Here is a 27,294-nt window from a genome sequence, read left to right on the forward strand (position 1 = left end):
TAAATATTCTACAATGTTCAAATATAAATAAAATGGATATTTCCCAATGATATATGAAACAATAGTATAGCCCATTATTCTGAATATATTTATCCTGAAAATAGGTAATGATAAATAATTTCGCTCACTCTTATAGATAAATTAGGAACTTAGAAAAGTTTTTGGCTATAAAATTTTCAATAACAATATTTTTTGGTCATTTCATCCTATTCCAGGTATGGCCTTTCAGCTATCCAATCTGTAAAACTGACAATATTCTCCATAAATATTCATAACATCTATGATGAGAAGTGGCTACTATGCTTTCATTATTTTATGTATTAAATTCAAAAGTGGATAACTTGAACCAAATTGCAATAATGCTTTTTTCCAAGTCCTCATATTTGGACACTATATTTTTTGTGTATTTTATATTAGGTTTTCTTCCACTCATCAAAAATCATAATCTGACGAATAGTAAGAGTGCTAGAAGGTTTGATGTCTTCTTGCCTTTTAGGATAGACATGCTGACTGGCATATGCTAATACTCAACATTAAAAAATACCAATAATATGTATGCATAAACACATATTAATAACTTTTTAATTGAAAACAGCATAAATTAAAAACAAAAACCATACCTTGGCGATTGTCATCTTAATTTACTATTAAAGCAAATAATACACTTTATTCATGGCATCTATATCATTAATATCATTCAATATTAAGAACAAAAGCTGCATACGTACATTGAAGGTAGGGTACATTCTCTCATGTCTGAACTTCTCCCATCAGTTAAGAAATATACTCTATACTGAAAATGCATTTATTTGAAGTTTTGACCTAACACAGTGGATTAAGGCTTAGACAATATTGACTTTGCTGCACTTTGATTCAGAAAGGGCCATATGTGAGGGTACAATCCTGACCAACTTCACACATTTTTATAGTACACCGGCAAAAAAGAATTACATTAAAGGCACAAATATAAAATAGCTACAAAAAGAAGCTGCAGTGTTATAATTGGTAAAAGCCTGTAGTTAATATATTTGGATAAATAACTGAAGTCAGCAGCAAAGTGGTTAAACATTTGTGATTTGATTTTATCTCAGCTTGGAATGTGGTTGGAGTGTCCCACTTCTAACAACTGTTTGCTAAGTTAAGGCTTTTAGTGTTTGCACAGTGTTGAATGAAGCAGCCTGGCCACCAGATGTGATTGCTTGCCCCAGACTGGGTGTTTTTCAGTCAGATCACTGTCCTCAGGGCCCCTGTTCCAACCTTCTTCCTCAGGACATCCACCAGTCTTTCTAACCTAAGGAGAGGCAAGGGAAAGAGAAAGAAAAAAAAAGAAAAGTGTAATTATTATCAAGAATATTCTGGCTGCAAAGAACAGTATGTGCCTGTGACCTAGCTGTTCTGGTAGTCATGTTAAGAAACAAGCATTGCTGTGAGAAACACACAGAGTGTCAAGAATTTGAGGTTAAACACAGTACAGCACGAATTTTAATGCAGATCCTTGGTTGTGTGAGTTACGTGTTACACAAAAGATAAGGAACACCCATCTGAATACACTTATCTACTTGCATAAAATTTGTGAATGAATTATCTACTATGTAAAGACAACATGAGGATTTGTATTAAAGAGTCACATTAGAAAGGTTGAGAATCACTGAAATAGAGGAAGAAATACAAAAAACAGGGGTTGAAAGGGGATAAACCAAGATGAAGGCATCACATAAAATAAAACATTTGAAAAGAATTCGCGAAAGAAGTCAGAGAAGTAAAAGATGGACCAAAGAAGACTTGCTGTCAGAGAACAGTGTGAGGACTTCAAGCAGGGAGTAATTAATGGGGTGAGGTGACGAGTTAAAGAAAGTTGAAGTAGTCCAGCATGGTGGTGGCGCACGCCTTTAGTCTCAGCACTTGGGAGGCAGAGGCGGGTGAATCTCGATGAGTTCGAGGTAAGCCTGGTCGACATAGGAAGTTTTAGAACAGTCAACGCTGCTACATAGCAAGACCCTGTAGCCAAACAACAACACAAACAAAACAACAACACACAAACACACACATACAAATGGGATTGAAGTGAAAGGTGAATATTTAGTTGACAGAGGAAATGCCAACCATTTTGGTACAGTTTTTAACGGCTGTCCAAGCAGGATGAAGCATAACCAGAATATTAAAAAACTGAAAAGCAAAGACAGGCTGTTACAGGAAAGCTCACCCAGCAAGGGAATAAGGGCTGTAGCCACTGCGGGAGACTTAAATAGAAGACGTGAATATATCTATGGATCACAGAAAAGGAGATCATGGAAAGATTAAAAAAAATAGCAAGAAAGACAATACTTTTGAAAATAAGATATCAAAGGATGGTGTCACCACAGGATTTGCAGGATAATCTCTGGAAAAAATGACTAGACAAGTTTTCCTTGGGGACTAACAGGAAAGAGTAGAGGCGGAAACAGCTGTAGACAATTTTGTAGGTGTGGAGGAAGATAATTGTCAGAAATAATGGCAGCTAGATTCAGTTTTCCCCATGGATTACTGATGAAAACAGAAAGAAAATTCTGGAAATGAGCAATGAGGGCTTAATAGAATAAGTGGGGGCGATGATTATGTCAATGTAACAGGACTGTGGTGACAACCATCTCTATGAGGTTAGAGACTACAGTTCTGTAGAAGACACTGGCTGTTATACAAGTATAATTTTATTTCCCCATTAGCTCTGCACATTGAGAGTGGAAGTGTGAAGGGGAATTTCTGCCCAGCTTGAGCCTAACTGGAACACATGGCTTTGGATAACACAAACTCATATAAAATGTACCCATGTACATATTTATAAAGACATGGTCATAGAAAGACCACATATACATACGCTCACAAAAGGACACATACTAATTGGATATCAAATGAGAAGTCAGAGTATTCACATTTGAGAGGCCAGAGGAAATTTGGAAGTGAAAAAGGCAGAAGTGGAGGTATATGCAAAAGTGGGTTGAAAATCAAAGAGAATGAGGAAGAAACAAGAAGACAAAAAGTAGTAAAATTTATGGAGCTGAATACTAATGGCGTGGCCATGAAATTGGGAAAACAGCTGCCTCCTTACAACTTCCCTGCCTGTATCAAATCACCTGATTGATTTCCTATATAAAGTATTGTCAAAATATTGGAGAATTCTCAAGTCTTTGCCATGTTTCACTTTTTCTAGTCTAAAAGTTGTCTTCAAATGGCTTCATTTAAGTGAATAGATGGATCACATTATTGACTCTTCTCTGAATGTTAATTATCATGTCTCATGTTTTAAAAATATTCAGCCATATATAATCATACAGTTCAAACACTACAAAAAGAAACTGCAACTTCCGTCTTCCTAGAACTGCACATTATTCCTATTTAACGCAGTCATTTCCATAACTGGCTTAAATGGCACTTATAGGCAAAGCATTTACCCATTAATACTCCAGCCAAGCCTCTATTCTGGACACATACAATTTTTGTGCACGAATATATATGTTTCCTGGAGTGGGACACTTTATACGTTGAACTCATGATGAGACCTAGTATAGCCTCAGACTCTCAATCTTCCTGGCTACTGGGATTATAGGCACACTCGTGGTGATGTTCAGCTACAGCGATTACTTCTGTATGTTATTTACTGCTATAGAATAACCTCAAAGTCACTGTCTTGGAAAAAAAACTACTTTTAGCCCCAACGTCTAAGTGGGTGGGTGCATCCCTGGTGGTACTGACTTCCTTGCTCATGTTCTCCCTCCTTCTGCTCCTCATTGGGACCTTGGGAACTCAGTCCAGTGCTCCAATGTGGGTCTCTGTCTCTATCTCCATCCATCGCCAGATGAAGGTTCTATGGTGATATGCAAGATATTCATCAGTATGGCAATAGGATAGGGCCATTTCAGGCTCCCTCTTGTCAGCTGCCCAAGGAAGTAGCTAGGGACATCTCCTTGGACACCTGGGAATATCTCTAGAGTCAAGTCTCTTGCCAAGCCTAAAATGGTTCCCTTAATTAAGATATATACTTGCCAGCTCCCATATCCACTCCTCCTCCCATATCCACTCCTCCTCCATCCCAACTGTCCCAACTGTCACGTCTGAGCAACACACAAAGAACAAAGTCAATTACTCAAGGCGAAGACATGCAGTAAATATTTTAAGCAGTCAAAGCCTTGGAAGAATGCCATCAAGTGGCAGAACAGTCATTCAAAAGAACACAGGTTGGCAGGAAGGCAGGTAGGTGACGCTTTACCCCAAGAGCTAAACCAAGGTGGGTTTTTTGGTGTCCGGAAGAAGGTAGCTAATGCTAAAACAATGATGTACAGATGCTACAAACCAGCTCTGTTTAATTCCAGATTTATTCAGAGACAAAGAGAGTAGATGAGGAAGAGAACGAGGAAGAAGCATTCTTTTAAGAGATTGGAGTTAAAAAAAAAAAAAAAAACCAGGCAAGCATAAGACAGTAGGAGAAGCAAACCAGCAATCATTTAAACTAATCACTAAAGTTTTTTACATTACTAACAACTGAAACAATATATGCCACTGTTGCTTTTTGAAGAAGGATGCTGATTGTGTTCCCTTTTCTCTTTCCTTATCCTAGCTTTTGTGTTTTGCCCCTGCATTCCAGCTTCTGGGTTGACCCATATAGACATCTGCGTAAGTTACAACTGACAGCAGAAAGAAAACCTTTAATTCTTTTTAAAATATATGTGCAGGTGTATAAGTGTGTGTATGTGTGTGTGTGTGTGTTTGCCTGTGTGTGAGCATGTGTGTGCACATACATGTGGAGGATAGAGGGTGTTATCTAGCAAATGCTTCCTCAATCGCTGTATACATTGAGCCAAGGTCTCTCTCTGGAACACAGAGCTCTCAGAGTCTGGTAGTCTAACTAGTCAGCCACTTTGCCATTTCTGTGGGCACTGGGATATTAACTCTGATCCTCACACTCTTGTGTGGCAAGCCCTTTACCCACTGAGCTGTTTCTCTAGCTGAAAAGCTTTTTTGGTCTGAAATGGACTATTTGTTGATTACTTGTGTTTTATTTTAAAAAAAAACAACCCACAGCTTCATTATACTCAAAACATTTTAGTTAAAAATGGTGATTATTTCATTCCATGCAGAACTCACCCTTCAAGAGAAGCATACAGTAAATAGAATGAAGAAAACGCTTATTCATTATAGTCGGAAATATTTACAGACACTGATCCTTTATGGAAGCTTATAAGCCCATGTCACTAGACTGAAATATTCAGTTAAGTCCTAAACTTTTTATATGGAGGGATCCATTTTTCTAAAACATTGAAATTTAGTTAAGCAGAACAACCAAAACAAGGTAGATTGTTCTGAAATGTTAAGGTGCACACTTAATACAGCATATACCTTTTCACTAGGACTGTTGCCATCCACATAAAAAGAAAATGTTACAAAGGTTTATACTGTGTGTGCTGAAAACAGATCAACTTTACAGTTTCATTTATCTCAAAATAGTGGGTATCCCAAGCACACTACACATTTTGTGTGTGTGCGTGCACACGTGTGTGCTTTATAAAGAAGGAATTGTGGCACCATATAAACACCAGCATTTCTGAGTTTTCTTAGTTCATTTTCCTCCCGATTTCTGATTTTTATATGCCACTTGTAAATGTAATTTCTATTCTTTAATATCCATTCACTTCACTGCTAATACTTTTTGAGCACCATAGGTGACTTGAAATTAAATCACATACATCTTTCTTTTATGCATTAAAGCATTGGTATTAAGGATTAATGAGCTTTACTCTCAGTACCTTTATTCTTTGGCAGTTAGTGGCATCAGGATGTATTAACTCTTTCAAGCTAAGACACTATTTACTAAACTTTGGGAGAATGAGGAACTTAACTGTGAAATATACTAATGCTCACATTCAGTCAGTGGGAGATTTATTCAAATAGATGGTATTTTTTTCCTTTTGACTTCTTTGGGACTTAGATCACTGGTACCAGTAACAATACATATGGATCTTTATATTCTAGAAACTTCCTCCATATTGACAAAAAGTATAATAAAGCCTCGTATATGTATAATCACTGGAATTTACAAAATGTTAGAGGGCATGTTTAAAAGTTACTTTTAATTATGTGCATATAAATGCAATGCCTATGGAGACTGGAGGCAAAGGATTCCCTTGGACCTGGACTTAGAGGTAGATGTGGTGGTGAGTTCTCTGACAAGGTGGTAACTCAAGACCTCCACATTAACAGTTTACATTCTTAACCTTTGAGCCATCTCTCCAGTCTCTGGAGGAAGAACACTTCATAAAAGCAATGCAAACTATTGCTATTATTCTTTTGGTTTTTTGAGACAAGGTCTTACTATTTATGCTAGTATTCAGAGTGTACACTACCATACCTGGTAAAAAATACTCATTTATGTTAACAAGAATAATTTTAAACTAGGTATAAAAAGGATGCTTTCAATTTGCTTCTTGATAGAAATCCTTAGATATTTTCTAATACTTTATAAAGCATAACACACAAACACTGTAACTTATTTTTTTTTCCCTTAGGTTAGTTCAGGCTTAGAATGTCTGCCTCTTCAGGTATGCATTTTGTTTCCTAAATGATGAAGAAATGTCTTGAGTGAGTCACCTAGACAGAATCAATGAACAGTGGCTATAAATCTCTGCTAACAGCCCACTTGTGCCCTATCCCTTTGAGACAGAATAATTAGTAAATTTCCTGCTATTAGCTGTCTGTTTCTAAACTTTTAAATATTCACACTGCAGCCTGGCTCAGACAATTTCTCCCAATGTGAATGACATCAGCTAGGGGCTGATGTGCTGTTTGCCCAGCAGAGGAGTTACATATTGCCTTTTGAAGAATGATACCGCACGTGCCAGCCTTGACATCTGGCCTGTCTTTGAATGGCTTGAGATGCAGCTCTCAAGCATAAGCTTTATGATTCAGAATAAGTTTGGCCATTCTGACTTTTGCACTAAACTCCATGGAGAGTGTAATTATGTGGGAAGTGGGGTTATATAATCTAAATTGCTATCATTCCAGACAAACTCTCATGGGTATTTCCATTATTCCCTGAGAAGAATCTGTTGAAGCCTTTCCCTTCTTTGGCTGTTCAGTATCTGGAAGCCAATTTTGATGAATTTTATATCTGCCACCTGGCAGTACTGTTCTCAAACTTAATATTTTTTCTCATAAGTTTATAAGTTAGGGTTACACAGAAAGAAAATGAAATTAGATCTTCGCACTGAACTAAAGACATTCTATTAATGGCACGGTGTTCTTCCTATCCTTTAGGGAGAGAATCTTAAAACCCTGATTTCTTTACCCTGCACATCTTTTTGGTCACTAAGTCGTATTTCCTCTGCAGTGTTTCTAATATCAATCTCTTTCATTCTTACTACTTCCAGTCCACGGCAGAACACCATCTATCTTCTTATACTGTATTGCTACAATCACTTCTTAGCTGGTACTTTTACTGCTAACACCAACCTGTTTAGATAATTTTCTAATAAAAGAATAGGCTGATGTTCCTCGATCCTATGATCACATACAATTATAATTACAGTCATTAAAGAACTGTACAATGGTTCTGCCTCCAATCACAAGAAACCCAGTGCATTTGCATACTCTGAAAACTTGGGTATCCAGCCAAGTCTTGTCATTCCATAGGAATCTCTGGACTTTTCTTAGGTTATGTTCAGACTTAGACCCAACTTTATTCATGTACCTGCTCTCCTCTGTATTAGCTTCTTTCCCTTCCTTTCCACTAATTCACACTCCATCCACTCTATTAGGTACATCTGCTCTCCTTGAAGCCTTTATTCTCCTGTTATCTATATTGAAAACACAAAAAGACACTTGGCACCAGCGTACCCTATGAAGTAATGAATGAATGAGGTGGAAGATACAGCATCAGTATCACATGTTGACAGATTCCAGATTCTCTTCAACTCACTGATTTCAACCTATGATTTCTTCAAATATTTGGTACACCATGTTCAATGTAGAAATATGTAGAAAAAAAAATCTCGTAAGTATTGATGTCATAAACTGTAAGCCAAGGAAGTATGTCATACTTTTAACATAGCTCACCAAATTTAATACAATGACGGCACGAGGCATGATTTGTATGTATGTACACATGCATGCAGGTGTACCCATGAGTTCACTTGTGAAGGCCAAAGGTTGACACTGGTTGCTTTCCTCTATCATTATCTTGTTTTTTATTTTAAATTTTATTCCTTTATTTTTAAATTTTATATGTATTGGGCTGGAGAGATGGCTCAGTCAATAGAGGCTAGGATCAAAGACAAAAATTTTATGTGTATGGGTGTTTTTCACGAGTGCATGTATGTAGGTACGTACACCACTTGAGTGCTCAGGCCTATGGAGTCAGAAGAGGGTACTGGGTTCTCTGAAGCAGACTGTGCACTGCCATGTGTATTCTGGGAACTGAACCCAGCTTCTTAACAGAGCAACAAGTGCTGTTAACCATGGTGCCATCTCTCTAGCCCCTGTATTTCTTTCTATGGGATCACTCACTGAACCTAGATCTTACTCTCTAAGTTAGGCTTGCTAACCAGCAAGTCTTTGGGATCTCTCTGTCTCTGTCTTGCCCCACGATCTGGAGTTACAGAAGTGAGCCACCAGGTGGGTAGTGGGGACAGGAACTCAAGTGTGGATGCCTGCACAGTCAGCACATCACTGAGTGAGTCATCGCCACAGCCCAGGACATGACTTACAGTGAACTGTCTTTATGCTTGGTAATTACATAACAAAGCTAAAAGTCAACTCCAACCTTATTGTTCCTGTTGTGCTGTTACATGGTTTTCACTAAAATAATGTATCTTTCTAAACCGTGATAAAAGTGTTTTAAAGTTCATGTAGCAAGTGGTAAGATGAACAAAACCCTTTCATATTCACTGTTAATATAAACCAGGGAGGAGAAAAAGTAGGGTAAGTATGTAAGAATGGAGTCATCTTATTCATGATTGTCCCCCTTCAGGCCAATGTTTCCAAATGAGTAGTATCTGCAATGCTATTTTCATTTATGGAAAGATTTAAATAATTCATATTAACTGATCAGAAATATTAACAATGAATTTCCATGAAGCAAATTACTAACTCCATTCTAAGCACTCACCTTCGATGCAAAGATTTTAGGGCATCTCTTAGATCACATATTCTATATTTACTACCTTCATGAGTTTCTGGTCATGTATGTATATATGTCTAAGCTAGGCTTACTAACCAGCAAGATATGTGCATATATACATACATATATACACATATATGTAGGTAGTAAATGTATAGATAGTTTGAACGTTTCCTCAGTACTTGTACCATATAATAAGTAAACCCAAAAAACTTGTGAATACTAATGTACATCTATTATAGATTTTATAAGGTCATTTTATCATAGAAAGTATAATTTATTTCATAATCAGAGCCAATATGAGAAATTGTCCATTTATTAAATAAAAATTCACTCTATTGTCCAGTTAAGTTGTATATACTGGTTAAAATACCATTTTCATAGACATGCCATTATATGTTAAGTCATAATTGGTTTATAAAGTTGTATGTATTATATAAAATATTTTATAAAAAAGTCAAGCTGCTTAGTTCTTTTAAGTGTTTCTAAATTTAACACTTATTGCTTTATTAATTTGAATGTTTTAATTAAAAAAATTATCAATAAGACAATTAATGGGTGTGTGGAGGTATAGTTCAGTGGCAGAGTGCTTGTCCAGAGTCAAAAGGCACTGGATTTGATACATGGCACTGAAAAAACAAAAGACCAAAGTCCAAACTAATGAAACCCCCTAACAAATAAGAAATTAAAACACCCCTTCCAAGTATTTACTATTTCTGTCAGTCAAGATAAATACAAGCTATAATTACAAATACAGACAAGGGAGCATGGAAAAGAGAAACGCAGCTCCTTTTCTCTCTTCATATCCTTACTGAACTCTTCATAAGTCTGGGTTATTACCTTCCTGACAGAGAGAATGAGGCTTCAAAGTCCCATTCAAAGTAACTCTGTCTACAAGACTTAAATCTTGTAGACATGTATTGTGTAGGTTTTACATTTTTTTATTTCTAAAGAGACATTTAGCAGAAAAATAAATTGAGGGATATAAGGTACAAAAATGGAAGAACTGATCACTGTTTTTAAAATAATAATTAAGGCCCCACAACATTCCTGACTGAGCATTTACAACAATCAAAAACCTCTTTGCTCTGAGACAGACTGCCTTTTACAGGCAGGCTGCTCCTCAGGTACCACCCTGCACCTGACACACCCAACCAGCCAAACCTGGCATCGAAGGGCTCAGCTCTTTCACTATGTCTTGATCCTGTTTATTTTATCCATTCAGGATATTTGCTTTGGAAGAGACAACACACAGCTGAAGAACTATGACTAAACAGCTTATTTGCTAAGAGAAACCAATCTGAATTGGCATTAAAGTATGAGAACAGTTATCTGATTGACTTCTAATTAATAAAAGTGATTTGGTAAAGAAGGAAGTACACATAGCTCATGTTTACAAAATAGCCTAATTATTTTTAAAAGCAATACTAAGTAATAAATATACATCTTAACTAAGCAACATTCAGTCTCAGTTTCCCTAAATTACTTCAGTTCAACAAACAAGCCTTACAGCTGTAGAGCACGACCCAAGTTCAGTTCCCTACAGCCAGGTAGGGCAGCTCACAGCTGACAATGGTTACAGCTCCAGGGTATTTGATGCCCTCTTTGGCCTCTGTGGGCACCTTCACTCATGCGTACATACTCTCCCCACTATACCTATATACATAATTTTAAAAATATTTTAAAGAGGAAATGCTTATAGATATATAATAAAATTATTCCCTAATAAAGAGTTCTAACAAATCAATAACAATTGATTCACAATTCAAAAGAAAAATGTGAAAAGGCAATTCACATAAAAAACAAAATTGTCCATGAACTGGTTTTGTGGGAGCTTAGCCTGTTTGGACGCTCACCTTTCTGGACGTAGATAGAAGGACCTTGGTCTTCCCGCAGGGCAGGGAATTTGGACTGCTCTTCAGTATCGAGAGGGAGGGGGAATGGAGTGGGGGGAGGAGAAGAGGAGTGGGGATAGGGGGAGGGAAGTGGGGGGAGGGGGCAATATTTGGGAGGAGGGGAGGGAAATGGGAAACGGGGAGCAGGTGGAAATTTTAATTAAAAAAGAATAAAAAAAAAAGAAAAAAAAACAAAAAAACAAAATTGTCAGGAAAACCCCCCCAAAATCCCATAAAATTGTCAAATCTTATTTTTAAAGAGATGCAATGCATATTATAGTGAAATGAATTTTAACCTACAGAATTGGAAGGTTTAACAATTTACTAAATAGGGATGAAAGCTTGGGGAATGTGCATTCTCTTAGATAAGTTGCTTTCATGAATTTTACAAAGAGCAATTTCATAATATTTAGCTTTTGACGCTTAAGACTTTGCTTTCTTAGAATATATCCCATTGATCTATCCTCAAAAATATAAAATTTGTTTGGGCATGGCTGTTCATTTTCAGAATCATTTATAGTTAGTAGTAAATTTAAAAATCCCAAATTATTCATAGAACTTTCTTTCTCATCTACAAATGGCCTATATATGAAGATATTTAACTTTAGTGCTAGGAATGAGTTTATGGCCTTCAGTAAGCTGAGAATGCACTAACCCCCTAAGTACGCTGTCAGCTATCACCTAATTCCAGAGTCAACACAACCACAACACATCTTTATGGATTCAAGTGTCCACATATAACTGTTCAAGTGTTCACCTATAACTGCCTATAGATATGGAAACTTGCACAGTACAACAAGGGATTACTGATGTTTACGTCATAGAATGTACTGAGCATACTTGATAAACTGGAAAAGTGAGCTCTGATGCTGGCATCCTACAATAGCAAGTGGTAGAAAATTTCAGGTCAAGATTACAATGTTGTCTTTTTTTTTCTTTTTTTTTTAGTTTTTCAAGACAGTGTTTTCCCGTGTAACAGTCCTGACTGTCCTGGAACTCACTCAGTAAACCAGGGTGGCCTCGAACTGCCTGCCTTTCCCTCCTGAGTGCTGGGATTAAAGACATGAGTCACCACTGCCCAGCCAGAATGTTGTCTTAAAGAAAGTCAATTGGACTCATAATTCTAGTAAAAAAATTATTAGGTTTTATAATTGTATACTTTGTACATGGTGGACTGAATTCATTTTTTCATTACAACATGGCTACAAGTCTTTGGGAACCAGGAAGTAAATGTGGTGGTTTGAAAGAAAATGAACTGTAAGACGCAGGACACTCAGCTTTCCCCAGCACCATATCTACCTGTGTGCCACCAAGTCCCACCATGATGCTAATGGATGGAACGCTGAACTGTAAGCCAGTCACTCCAATTAAATATTTTCCTTATGAGCTGCCATGGTCATGGTGTGTCTTCACAGCAACAGAAACCCTAACTGAGACAGAAGTTGGTACCAGAAGTGGAGTATTGCTGTGGTAGGCCTGACCATGGTTTTGTTTGGAGGCTTTTAGACTTTGGTACTTTGGGATAGGAAAACAATGGAATGCTTTAAGCACTGCTTAATGGGATATATTGGTGGTAGCAAGGAATACAGTGGTGCTAAGAGTTATTTAAATCAAGAGATTCCAGAGAAGAAGAATTTTATAGTATATTACCTAGAGATATTTCATGTGATATTTTGGTGAAGAAACTGGTTGTGTTTTGCTCTTATCCAAAGATTCTGCCTGAGAATAAAGTGAAGAATTCTGAATTAATTCCATTGGCAGAGAAAACCCCAAAACAGCCTAGTATAGACTCTGTTGTGTGATTATTAGTGGTGACTCTAGTGAAGATTTATAATGAAAAGGAGCAAGCTGAACAGGGTAAATTAAGAAACATAAAAAAGAGTACAGAGGCACCAGGAAGTGGAATGGAGCTAAATCCTGTGTTCAAGGAGATAAACGAATTAAGAAATGGAATAAAGGGAGTGGTGCAGGGCAAGATCCCACCCAGCTAAGTTTCCAACTTGTGAAAACGGAATAAAGAAAAGCATAGAGCCACCTTTAATCTTAGCATTCAGAAGGCAGAGGCTGGCAGATCTCTGAGTCTGAGGCCAGCCTGGTCTACTGAGCAAGTTCCAGGACAGTCAAGAACAGGCAGTGAAGGAAAGCATGGAAAACAGAAAACTGGTGAAGACACAATTGAATATGGGGGCCATGTTCCAGTCCCAGCAAGCAGCAGAACCTGGCAGCTTCAACCACGTGGTTCTGACTTTAGCGTCAAGGACCAATTAAGAAAAGGTGCTGAGGCCAGGCACATATCAGGGATGTCCTTGCATGAAAGCCTAAAGAACCATTTCATGAAGCTGTGAAGGTGAAGCCTGGACTGCCTTGGAGACCTCCAAGATGTTGGAGATGCCAGAGTTTTGGAAAACCTGCTGAGAAGAACAGGGTATTGAATCAGCCCAGGAGGAAGAAGTGTGTTGCAGTCAACAAAGCTGAAAGGAGGTGAAGATCTGAAGAGCATTTTGACATCAGACATGGAGATGCAGAGTTTGGAGTTTGCCAAGCTGGTTTTGGGTCTTGCTTTGGTCCAGTATTTCCTTACTATGCTCCCTTCCATACATTTGGAAATGGTAATGTATATATCATGTGCCATTATATGTTGGAAGTATATGATCTGTTTTTAATTTTGATTTCATTGGGGATTTTAGTTAAGAGATTGTATAAAGCTCAGAAGAGATTTTGAACTTTAAACATTTGAATAAATTTGAGACTATTAAAGGATAGGTGGGCTTTTGAAGTTGGACTGAATGCATTTTTGTATTATGATATGGCTACAAGCCTTAAGGGGCCAGGGAGTGAAATGTGTTGGTTTGAAAGAGAATGGCTCCAAATGGGAGTGGCGCTAGAGGGAGGTATGGTCTTAGTCTTGTTGGAGGAAGTGCGTCACTATGAAGGCAGGCTTTGAGGTCTCATACATGCTTAAGCCATGCCCAGTGATTCAGACCACTTCCTTTGCTTGCAAGATATAGGACTCTCAGCTACTTCTCCAGCACCATGTCTGCCTGCATGCAGCTAAGTGTCACCATGATGATAAAGGCCTGAATCTCTGAACTGTAAGCAAGCAATCCCAATTAAATGTTTTTCTTATAATTGTTGTGGTCATGGTGTCTCTTCATAGCAACAGAAACCCTAACTAAGACAGTGTCCTTTATATTTTGGGGTTAACCAATGGTCACCCAACTGGATGTAAGGCCTGCTCAACAGGAAGAAATGAAATCATGTTTGGTACTGTAAACCTAGTCAACTACTCATAGAACCTACAGGAAAACCCACTGTTACCACTTTCCTAGTCAATACAGTTTCTATCTGCATCCTTAAACACATAGGAAAGTATGCCTCTCACCCCTCATCAAAGAAGACCCTATTTGCAGCAGAGATTAAGACAGAAGCCATAACTGGTGAAAATTCAGAGAACAATGGGGAGTGGCATTTCTGTCCCCAGTTACAACAGTCCCTACACCTAAGACTTGGGGACCACAAAGGATGAGGGTGGCAAGACTGTTTAGAGCTAGAGTTCCAGGGCATCTGCTCTAAGATAGCCTCTTAAAAAAAGAAGAAAAGAAAGGAAAACAGGAAAAAAGGAGGAAACAAAGTGAAGGGATTAATAGCAGAGGGAGAGGGTCTGGGAGGAGTAGGAGTGAACACAAAACATGCTGCACGAAATTCTCAAAGAATAAAAATAAATTACTAAAAATGCGCTAAAACTTGGCTATCGCTTACTTAATGACTAATATCCACATATAAGCAAGTACATACCATATTTATCTTTCTGGGTCTGGGTCACCTCACTCAACATGTTAACTAAGCTACAGTCCATAGGCCCCCAGAAGCTAGATACAGAGGAAGGAAGCAGAGGGACAAATGGATCTCTCTTGGAGGTGGAAAGAGATCTTATTGGTGGACTGGGGGGCAGGACATGGACACAGGAACAGGATCAGGTGGGGAGGGGAGTGGCACTGAGGGAGGGAATACAGGGAGAGGACAAGTGCTCTTCTCTGAGGAGCCCACTCTCTAGTCATTATTCTCATTAATGTAACATTGGGTGCTCACACAGAGGAAGCATGAAGTACACCAACGCCGAGTACAACCTAACGAGGGAATAAATTTGTTTAAATTCACTAAATCAGCAAGTTGTATTATTAGGTCAAAATATTCATATTTACTTAGTTTACATACATTGTAATAAGAACCAAAGGACTCACAATAGCAATTTGTTAGCAAACAAAGGCAGAAAACGAATTCATTTTAAAATTCAAATGTTAAAATCCAAATGCCATGTCATAAGCAGCTCTCCACAGCACAACTAAACTTTCCACTACTTTATTTCCATGCTAAGACAAGCAATATACTCCTGTAAAATACAACGATTTAGTTTCTCCTACATACCTGAAGACAACAACCTCATAGATCTAGTGACTATTAGCAACTGTATTTAAAATGTTCCAAAGCAATCAATGTAAATTATCATCTTTTCATATGCTGAGGCAAAGAGGTGCTTGAAATACTACCTAGAGAGTCATATACTGCTATTAAAGAGATTCAGAAGTCAGGGTAGCTGAGGAATGTTGGTGAAATACTGCTAAGGTTTTTGATCATTTTAAAGCCAGAAAAGTTTCAATTAATGGTGGAGGAGGCAAAACACTGACTTTCATAGTGTCAGGTGAAATGCAGCAAGCTGGAGCAACTGGTTAGTTTTATTAAGGTATCTTATTAAGATGGCTTATTAAGCTCCTCACCATTGTTTTCAGAGGGCTTTATACTGATACCAAACTTTAAAATGTAGGATTCTTTCCTTCCTAACTTTCATAAAAGTCATATATAATTAGCACTGAATGAAATTTTCTAATGTCAACATTTCAAATTTTGATTAACAGGGAATACAAATCAACCTTATTCAAGTTTAATTCAAAAGACTAGCAACATCCTTTGGGAGACTAGTAGAGATAATATATCAATGCAACTTCAAATTTCAGACTAAGCCACAGGCCTACAAAGTAAAGTAATATTCAACTTATTAAGCTGGCATGGTGACAGACATTTTCTCTGCCGGATTTAACTTTGATTCATAAAACCATACATCCTCAAATTGAAATGAACATTTAGGGTCTAGAATGCAATTAAAACCCTTGCAATGACATATATGTTTTTGATTTATATACAGTCTAAAAGATGATTACAATGAAGATAACGCAATAGTTGATAAACAAAATTGGTACATAGACAGTAGTAACTTTTCCGTACAGCAAGCATGAGAAAGTCTTGTCCAATTTTTTTTTAATTTTTTTTAATATTTATTTATTATGTATACAATATTCTGTCTGTGTGCATGTCTGCAGGCCAGAAGAGGGCACCAGACCTCCTTACAGATGGTTATAAGCCACCATGTGGTTGCTGGGAATTGAACTCAGGACCTTTGGAAGAGCAAGCAGTGCTCTTAACCACTGAGCCATCTCTCCAGCTCCTCTTGTCCAATTTTTAAGGCCCGGAAGAACCACTGATCCATCAGACCTGTTCCGCTGTATGCAATAACATGCAACACCATTCACCAGAAATCACAATAAGGTGGGATAACTCAGTAAGTTATTGCTTACTGATGAATTAGGTCTATTTCCTCCAACAGCTGTGCTGCTGCTTCTGTAGGGCTGGAACTTCTTAGGGCTAGAGCTATGCTAAAGCGAATGAGATGGTGAGCTCATCTTAAGATGTAAAGAGATGCAAACCACTTCTTGCTAAACAAGACATTTTAATAAAATATTTTTAAAAATCAAAATTAATTTAAACCTCCATAATAAACATAAAAAATTTACCTTAAAGATATGTCTAACTGTTCAACTTTGCAAAATGACATTATCATCTACAATGTTCACATTCAAAAAACCACACAATAAGGTCACCAAAAATTTTACAAATTACCCCTCCTAGCATATTGTCTCACTATGAGACCTGCCTCAGCTTTCCAAGCTCTGAACTGTAGACCTGTGCTAATACACTCCGAAGTAACTTCTTACTAATTACCTGGCTCTTGAATTAATCTTACTGAAGGTTACCATAGGGTGCTTTTTCTAATTCTGCATCCTATCTCCAATTAATGACTGATATTTTTCTGTACAAAAGGATTTTCCCTTTTAGTAACTATCTTTTTCTCAGTGTCTTCATAGGCTGTAAAATATAAGAGTTCAACATGACTATAGTTCCTTCTCCAAAACTAAAATTGTTCCAAATCTGCCAAGATTGTGTCCTCAATACCAAAGCATATATAAATGAAGCATAATTTGACTTCAAGCACAAAAGATAATCATACTCACTCATAGTCTCAATTTCTTTTATTGGGAAATTGTTATAAAAATCTGCACCACAGGCAAGGATGAACTACCCTGAGAGTATGCAGATACTGCACCCAAGGAGGGTGGCCCCAGTAGCTTGACCTGACCTGCTTGGCTAACACCCAGGCCCACAACTGCGACTTGGGCTGACCCACACTAGCATATATCCCATCTAGGTACTGCTGGAGCTAATAAAGGAACTGGTCTTGCATAATGATACCCACAAGATCTTCAAGATACAGGTACCACAGAAGAGCTCTAGTGAAGATCCAGTGAGAATGGTATACCAAAATCCAGAGGCCTTGAACTAGTCCAATGACTCACTGCAATGAATAGTTGCCAATCAAACTAAAAAGAAAAAAGGGAACACTAAATGACACACTGAAGCCTCCAACGACACTAGGACAGGAAAAGAGGTGATGGAGGGCAGGAGAGAGGAGAAGCAGGGATTTTGCTGTTTCGGGTGTGTTTTTATTTTTTTCTTTTTTGAGTTGTTTTTTGTTTTGATTTTGTTTTTATTTTTGCTCTTGTTTTTATTTGCTTGTTTGCTTTTTTTGTTTTGTTGTCTTTTATAGGGGGATGCAACAGGGATTGGGGAATATCGGGGAATTTGGAAGTTAACAGAATTGGTGTGCATGACGTGAAACCCTCCAAGATTTAGTGAAGAAGAAAAAAAAGACAAAGTGGGAGGAAAGAAAGGAACTAAAATTTGGGCTACATCCATCTATGCTTGTAAAGGATCTTAGTGTATAGAGCTTAGAAAAATATTTTAAATCATGAGTTCTTATTGATAGCTCTGACTCAAATGTAATGTTGAAGTATCTTTTTCTTAATGCTACTTATTTTTACAGTTAAAACCTTGCTACCTAATAATGATACTATTATTTACTGCTTACTTGATCAATTCAAAATATAAAAATGTTTCAAAATGTTAGTACCAACTATGAACAGGAGTGTAAAATATATGATTGTTTTCATTTCCTTTGAACCTTGAGGATATGCAGAGTATGATGACTGAAGATGGGGTGATGACTCAGAAAGAGGTATTTGCTGCCAATACATGGTGACCTGAGTTTGACATCCAATACCCACATAAAGGTGGAAGGATAGCGAATCCATAAATTTGTTCTCTAATATCCATATATGTGCCATGACATCTGTGTTCATCCTCATCATGTGCACATGCAAAATACTAAAAATTAAGAATAAAAAATACCTCAGCTAATTACCTTCTCTTTACAAGAATCTTATTAGTTTGATAATATAGTTACATATGTTTATCACTTTTAATTTATTTTTAGGTCTGACTTTTTTCCTTACAGATGTGATTTAGTTTCTGAGTATGTACAACACTGATATGGTTCTAACATTAAAACGAGAGGCAATATTTTCATTGGTTTCTGGTTAACCCTCCTGTTCTCATTATTCCAGTGTAAGCAATTTGGTTTTTTAAGTTAGCAACATGTCCTGGACACTACTCAAGCTCAGCTTATAGACACCCTTCTTATTCTTTTAATAGTTGCATGGTGTTCTCCTAGGAGAATATATTATAGTTTACTTAGCTATTCTACGATTTGGGTTGTTTTCACTTGCTATTAATGGTAGTAATTTTTGAGTTATTTCATATTTATAGAGGCATATATTCATGATAGAGCCCTGGACCTAGTTTTCCTCAAAGGACAAGTGTACATGTTGCCTGCGGTCAAATCCTCCTCTTTGGGTTTCTGTTTTGCATTCCCACAAGTAATATATAAAAATGTACATAACTTTTAACTTTCAGTTTCTAAGATGTATGCTTAAAAACAATCTCCTTCTTGAAAGGCTAAGACATTATTATATTATTACGATTTATGGATCCAAAGATCACCTTGAAATTTAGCATCTATATTATGATTTGAAGCCATTCAATGGCTTATATTTATAGAACACAGTTTTCCTCATTAAACTTCTAGGAATATGGATATCTAACTCTTACAGCTATGCTTACAAGCACAGCAAGCAACTCAGTAGCTCCATTTTCCAGATGAGAACACTGAGCGATAACAGTGTTATCTGTGTTCCACAGCATGCCCTAGAGCAAGTCAGTGTCTGCGAGTCCACTGAGGTTTCTAGTAGATGTGATGCTGCATTCCCTTTAACTTGCAGCTCGAGTTTATCACATAATCCTGTAACTTGCTATAAAAGATTTAGTGATATAGACAGTTATAACTAATTCACAAATAGAAGAAATAAGAAAAATATTTTTTATCTTCAGCTTATTTTAGATATATCTTCATTGTTTGGGTTTAGTTTAAGAACATGATAAACTATCAAATCTAGTAAGAAAGCTATGCCTGACAAAAATAGGTCATATTTTAATTTAAAGTGAGACTCTATTATATAATGCAAGTAACACGTTTTTTAAATATGATAAATTCTCGTATATAAAAATGCTCAATTTCTAAGGTTTTATAATATCAAGTGAAAACAAGCAAAAATACAATTTCAAGACTGGGTCAGTGTTTTAAGGCCTCTTCTGTACTAAACGACGTCTCTTTTATATTACCTGAAAATGTAAGACAAAGTTCTATTCGTGTATAAAACCGTTTAACCTACTGTTTTAACAGTACTGCTTCATCCCTGTCAAATGGCAACATATCCATCTACCAAGTGTTTCCTAAAAATATTAACAGATGACTTTAGTCAGCATTGTAAACGGAATCCATAAGTGGAAGTCATGAGATCAATGTGCATAAATATAAGTCTCAATTTCGTCTCATTTTCATAATGCAAACTACTCAACACTACACAAATCCATATGTTAAAGATGACATTTATTTTTGAACTTGAAAAATAAAAACATTCGACCCACATGTAATAGGTACTCTTTTTTAAGACACTGACCTGTATACTCATCTAAAACTTAACACCGCATCTTTACGTTATTAGATCTTTGTTTTGATCTATTAGTATTCACCAAAGTGCCATTTTATAAAACCGCACGCTGAATAGCCACGGTTGGAGATAACCATCTGCAGCTTTAGAGGCTGCCTTTGAATCAGTGAAAAGAGCTTTGTGTTTTCATTGCCAAGTTTGATTCCTGCAGTCATTAGGCATTCCCCTCAGATCGCATCAATGAAACCGTACTCTCTTACGCCCATGTGTTAAATTCTCTTCTCCTCATGGTTTCCCTTGCCAGTTCTACTCAAGAATGACTATTGGGTCTTAGCCACATTCTTCTCACAGCTGTGTTAAAAAAAAAGAGCACCAGAAAGTCTCCCTAAAACCCATATGTGTATCTGGTCAGTTCTCTGTCTTAGGGTCACCTCACACTGTGGTGTGATTATTCAGATTCATTCTTGTTCTTGAACTGCGCCTCTCCCATCACTCTGGGAAAGATTAGGTCTCTGAGAGTCAGGAATAGAGAACTTGGAAGGTGAATGTGAAAACATATAACTCAGTTTAGAAAGAAGATTAACTTAAGGAAGTGTGCTGAAAAATTAAATGTTATATTATTCTCATATATCTTATAAAGATAATGTAAAGAGAAATCACATATGCTTATGCACACTTTCAGAAAACTTCAAATGAGAAAGTAAAACATCACAATGTTCTATAAAATGTTACTAGTTTGTATAACTACCAAAAAATTAAATTATTAAGTTATGAAATATTATTAAGTTCTGTGCAGTTCTTTGAATCTTAAAATTTTATTTCCAGTCAGCTGTTATACAGAAATATTTGATAAAGCAATATAAAAAATTATTCATTATACTTTACTTAAGTTCAGAATAGATGGGAAATCTGCCTCTGTTGAGTTTAATATATAATAATTGGGGTTGGAGAGATGCCTTGGTGGTCAAAAATGTAGAATAATGTAAGAAAGGAAAAAATAAAATTCAGCTGGCATTCTATATAGTACTGTTAGAGTTCTTTTCTTTTTGAATGTAAAGCATCAAGATTGAAGTTTGGGTATATAATGTGCCCATGACTTCACCATCTAAGTTACACTGAAGCAAGCAAAGCCTTTTTTCTTTCTATGATTTATTGGGACTATTTCTGTCCCAAAAGGAAGCAGTGGTCAACTACTGAATGTTGGAATTGGAATGAAAGTGAAACTTACCTGTGGGTTCAACTGAGTTCATGTGGAAATTTTAAATGATTGTTTAGGTATCAGAGTTTCAATGTGGCTTTATCAAAGAGTACACGCTGACTTATGTAAAGTTTCATGCATTCTCTATTCTACTAATATACAGTATATATAAATTATGTGCTTAAAGCAAAGGAAGTGGAAGTTCTGAGAGTTATAGGAAATATAAGTATAATGATCCATTATATCAAGCATATTAAATATAATACAGCACCATTCAAACAGGAATGATGTAAAATTAAGGTCAAATTTCTAAACAGCTTCATTCCCTTTACCAGTGATTAACTTCATCAAGCAATCTTTTTCTAGAAAACTTAAAACACTTTATACATTTTATTTCTATCAGTTACTAAACCATGCTCAAGTAAGATTTGTAATTTTATAGAACCATGCAGAAGTAGTGCATCCCATTTAAAGTTAAACAGTAGGAAGGTCCTGACTGCATATAAGAGCAGAATTAAAGAAAATGATGCTAGGTAGAACTTACATTCACATGTATGCGTTAAAGCAAAAGTCACATAAAAACTCCTGTTCTAGTTTTCCGCCTATCAATTTCTAGTCAAAATGTACGTGATTATTTAAGTAGATTTTGTAACTGCCCTAGGTGCAAGTCTTATCTCTGACTTTTTAAATTATTGTGGTACTAGGATTAATGAAAAGAAAGGAAGGAAGGAAGGAAGGAAGGAGTGCATTGTAGATGTCTCATCTTTCAGACTTTTGATCTTTTTTCTTTTATTCCTTTCTATTGTGCTTTCCTAAAACATGTCTATCTATTTTAGCTTGCAGAAATGAATATTAGCTCAATTATAATAGACATTTCTGCATACCACTAGAACACAGCTTCTGAAATGAGGAAGCAGATCAAATGTCAGAAGCAGCGCCGCAATTTAGCTTTTTAGCTCCTGCTTTCCTTTCTGTTTCCACTCCTTCTGAGGGCTACCTATTAGGGTCTGTCTTAGGCGAGACAGTACAGGGTCTTGGATTCTTTGAGCTCCTTTCTTGCTTTCTTTTCCACTGGACTCTAATTCTGGGTTAGGAGCCAATCCTAGTAAGCCCCCATTAATCCTAGCATAGTATAAATGACAGAGCCAGAGAATTAAAATTATGTTTCTTCTTCATGGTAAAGTCAGGGATTTCCCCAAAGACTAAGCTGTGGACGGACTTGTCAGTTTACAAAATAAATGAATTCAATTAAACATCTGTAGAGAACTGTGTATATTTCTGCACACAATGAAAGTAGATCTAAAGAAACTTACATTGAGTATTGGAGTGAGGAAGGCACTCGAGTAGATAAATATATACTGGAATTGGTAATTTTAATAAAACATATACTTGCTTTACAGAGAACAAGATTGATAGGTTTGGTAAGTTGAATATGTACTCAGGTAATTTAAGAACAGGCTTAAACTTCACAAACACAGACTCTCACAATGTACAAGACTGCATCATGTGTCTGAGACAAGAGACAGTGTATCTGGATGCTCTTCAGCATCTCGCAGTGTCTTAGGACTCATCTGAGTTCATTTTCCACATGTGAATGACAGAAAGACGAATCTAATGGGGTACAGATATAGAAGGTGCTGATCTGGGTGAGCATTTGGAAAGACGATCACTGCCGTGTGTTCTTTCCAGAAAAGTTCTAAATGTCAAACAGTGAACACACTAAACACATTTGATGAGCTACTTTAAAGCCAACATCTTCTAGGCTATTTTTTGTGCTGATGCCTCAAAGGCAACTTTAAACATTATTTTAAATACTAATTTACACCGTATGATGAGTTGAGAATTTGTAAAATTCAGCCTTTGATTCAATTCGTGAGCATTCATAATGCTGCCATGGAATTAAAATAGTCCACCAAGAATTTATATGAAAAATATCACAGGTAAATTTGACAAGGAAACACTGTGTTGAAGAGACCATGGAATTAAAAAAAAAAATGTTCTCAGAGACTTTTCACATTAAGTTACTTAAGAATATTTTTATGTAACTATTTCTCCCTACGGTCAAATCAGATTCTTGAGCAAGTAGCAAAACAGAAACGTGTAGTGAAGTCTTCTGATGAAAATAGTAGGCCTTTTCTGGTTTTCGTTTTAAATCAAGAAACTGTGGAAATGCTCGGCTCCCCTTCCCAGCACCAGAGCCATCTATCCCGCTTTATAATTCAACCTGCAAACAGATTAGGCCACCGAGTTTGTGGAAAGCATGTTTGCTCAATGCTAAGAACTCTTGTGTGACACTATGGTGACTCCCCTGACACTTTGAAGAGAACTGCACACAGCTCTTACTCATCAGCAGGGAAACCAGGCTGAGAATTCACAATTCCTTTGTAACATCAACTTCTTCATAGAAATCAGTATTTGGCTAAGGGGCAGGAAAGACTTTGTTAGCTTTGCATGGTTTCTTTTCTTTTTCCTGTCAATATCACTCAAGAAAGGCTGTATGGTGTTTTCAAAGACAACTTTAAAAATCTATCAAATGAAATATTTTATTCTAATCTTTGATACTTTGATAACCCTATAAAATTTTAAATGAGAAGAAATTATGTAAATTTTAAGCAACGGATTCTTTTTTTTTGAAGAAAAGAACGAACAGAAAGTTCTGAAAAGCTAACTTTCTAGAAAATACGTTTAAGTGTTTAAAAACATCTAACATCCATTTGCCTGACTTATTCGTCAAACAGTTACAGCCCACGAGGGAATCTGAATTGCAGTGCTGTAAATCTGGCTTACAGGACAGACGATCTATGACAAAAATTATTTAAATGTAAAAATTCAGAACTCTGAGAGGCTGTTTCACCTTATCATGATTGTCATCACGCTTAAGTGCATACAGTTTAGGTAGGCTAAATAGGACAAATTTTATTTTATTAATACCTTTGGCAATTTTGCTTTGGGCTACAAGAAGCATATGTCTACAGTCAGAAAATAAAGTGTTGTACACAGCATCACTGCATCTCAAATCCTCGCGAGCGTAAAGGAATCTTTTAGAATGGTATGTCTATTTTCTCTTTAGTAAACAGAGATTAGACATCGTCCTTAGGAAAACTATTAAAAGATCTTTTCATCACAAAGTTCCTGTGTTCTTCACCTGCTGTTTAGTTCCCTATACCTCTACAAACCTCCTCTCTGCACCACCTACTTATCAGAAACAATCTAAAGGCTAAATCATTATGTGGTATTCATCAAATCTGGGACACATTTAAAAATAGAAGTACATATATTCAGCAAAATTTCAAAGGAACATAGCAGGCTTCACCCAAAGAAATGGCCTCTCATTACTGAAATTTTATATTTAAAATAAATTTGTATTTATGTATGTGTATGTGTGTATGTCTCTGTGTGTGAAGTTTAGAAGAGAGTGTCAGATCTCATGTTGCTAGAGTCACAGGTGGCTGTGAGCTGCCTAACATGGGTGCTGGGTCTGAACTCTGGTCCTCTGGATGAGCAGCAAAATGCTCTTAAGCACTGAACCATCTACTTGCCTTTGAAATTTTAAATCTTATGACAACTGGGTCAAGAACTATTTTTGAACAAAGAGGTTTAGCATTCATTAATTTTTATAAGTATTTCTAAGTCATATTAAATATGGTAATTTTATACAACTTTTCTTTCCAGAAATTTTTAAACTTTAAAAATTTCAGAAAATATCAAACATTTTATAGCTGAAAAAAAAATAAAATATAAAATTAAAATTTTAAACTTAACAATATTAGATGACCTTACTTCACTATCAATGATGGTGTTAGGTCTTAAATGTAATTAAACTTGATAGAAATGGCTGGTTAGCACAGGAATTATAATCTGGTAATCAAGTCCCAGTTCCTTGGGGAGTTGTGGAGGATCAACAACAAAGGCCTCCCTTTTCTAGAAATGCACCGGGCTGGGAGAAGATTCTAATCTAGGGTCTAAATCAATCAGAGTACACATGAAACTGCTCCACATGCTCCTGAGCTCAATCGACTTTGTTTCATTGTTTTTTCTAGTTAACTGTTAGGCCTTCCTGTTGGTGAGCACTGTGGAATGCCTATCTTACAGGAGCATCTGGGCAAGAGTTTGGAGATGGGATACGAAAATGGTGTCTGTGTCTTGGGAAATTTCAGGGAGAGTAGAGTGCAACAAACATTCAAAATTACTATAACACTGAATGACTAAAGGTTGCTAATACATGCACAGATTAAGAATGGTGAATATTTGGACTTGAGCTTTGTGCATGGCAATAGCCATGGATCTATTTGCATTCTTCTACATGTCAATATCCAGTTATGCCAGCACCATTTGTTGAAGATGCTTTCTTTTTTCCATTTTATAATTTTAGATTCTTTGTCAAAAATCAGGTGTTTGTAGTTGTGTGGGATGATCTCTGACCCTTCAATTCGATTCCATTGGTAAACCTGCCCGTTTTTTATGTCAATACCAAGCTGTTTTCATTACTGTAGCTCTATAATAGAGTTTGAAGTCAGGAATTGTTATGCCTCCATAAGTTCCTTTATTTTAGAGGATTGTTTTGGGTATCCTAGGTTTTGGGTTTTTTTTTTTTCTTTTCCATATGAAGTTGAGAGTACCGTTCTTTTGAGGTCTGTGACCTGTGATGAATTTTGTTGATATTTTGATGGATATTGCATTGAATCTATAGGTTGACTTTAGTAAGATTGCCATTTTACTATGTTAATCCTACCTATCCAAGAGCATGTGAGATCTTTTCATTTTCTTAGTCTTCTGTCTTCTTCAAAGATTTAACGTTCTTGTCATACAGGTCTTTCACCTGTTTGGTTAGAGTTACCTGATGTGGTATGCCCTTCTGTATATGTGTTGCTTTTTATTGGATAACGAATAAAGCTGTTTTGGCCAATGACTTAGCAAAGTGTGAAATTCGAAAAGAGATGTATAGGGAGAGTAGGGGGAGTCAAAGATATGCCAGATAGCTGTCAAAGAAGAAAGATGCCAGTGGAACCTTTCCAGTAGGCCACAGTCTCGTGATAATACATATATTAATAGAAATGGGTTAATTTAAGATGTAAGAGTTAGTTAATAAGAAGTCTAAGCTATTGGCCACACAGTGTTGTAATTAATGTAGTTTCTGTATTATTATTCAGGTCTGGGCAGTTCGAAAACAAACAAGCAGTCTCCATTTACACTTACCCCAAGATATTTTAATATTATTTGTAGCTATTGTAAGGGGTGATGTTTCTCTGATTTCTTTCTCAGCCTGTTTATCATCTGTATATTGAAGGGCTACTGAATTTTTTGGTTTAATCTTGTATCCTGACATATTACTGAAGGCGTTTATCAGTTGTAGGACTCCCTGGTGGTATTTTTAAGGTCAATTATGTATACTATAATAACATCAGTTAATATATAAAGTTTGACTTCTTCTTTTCCAATTTGTATCCTCTTGATCTTTTTTTTTGTCTTATTGTTCTAGATAGAGCTTCAAGGACTAATGGATCAAAGACCTCAACATAAAACCAACCACACTGAATCTCATAGAAGAAAAAGTGGGAAGCAGCCTTTAGCACATAGGCACAGGAGACCACTTCCTAAATACAACTCCAGTAGCACAGACACTGAGAGCAACAATTAATAAATGGGACATCCTGAGATTGAGAAGCTTCTGTAAATCAAAGGACACAATCAACAAGACAAAATAACAGTCTACAGAATGGGAAAGGATCTTCATCAACCCCACATTGGACAGAGGGCTAATCTCCAAAATCCACAAAAAACTCAAAAATCTAGACATCAAAAGAACAAATAATCCAATAA

General features: G+C 36.5%; 1 protein-coding gene across 1 annotated transcript in view; it reads right to left on the reverse strand.

Moving 5' to 3' along the window:
- Nucleotides 1-620: 620 nt before the first annotated feature.
- The window catches only part of Mipol1 (mirror-image polydactyly 1), a 233,773-nt gene continuing 207,099 nt past the window's right edge, over nt 621-27,294 (reverse strand). Inside the window, exon 11 of the mRNA XM_057782609.1 lies at nt 621-1,291. Within this exon, the coding sequence (XP_057638592.1) occupies nt 1,225-1,291 (67 nt within the window). The 3' untranslated portion in view covers nt 621-1,224. The remainder of the gene's footprint in view (nt 1,292-27,294) is intronic.

Source organism: Chionomys nivalis, chromosome 10, assembly GCF_950005125.1.
Source record: "Chionomys nivalis chromosome 10, mChiNiv1.1, whole genome shotgun sequence".
Taxonomy (NCBI): domain Eukaryota; kingdom Metazoa; phylum Chordata; class Mammalia; order Rodentia; family Cricetidae; genus Chionomys; species Chionomys nivalis.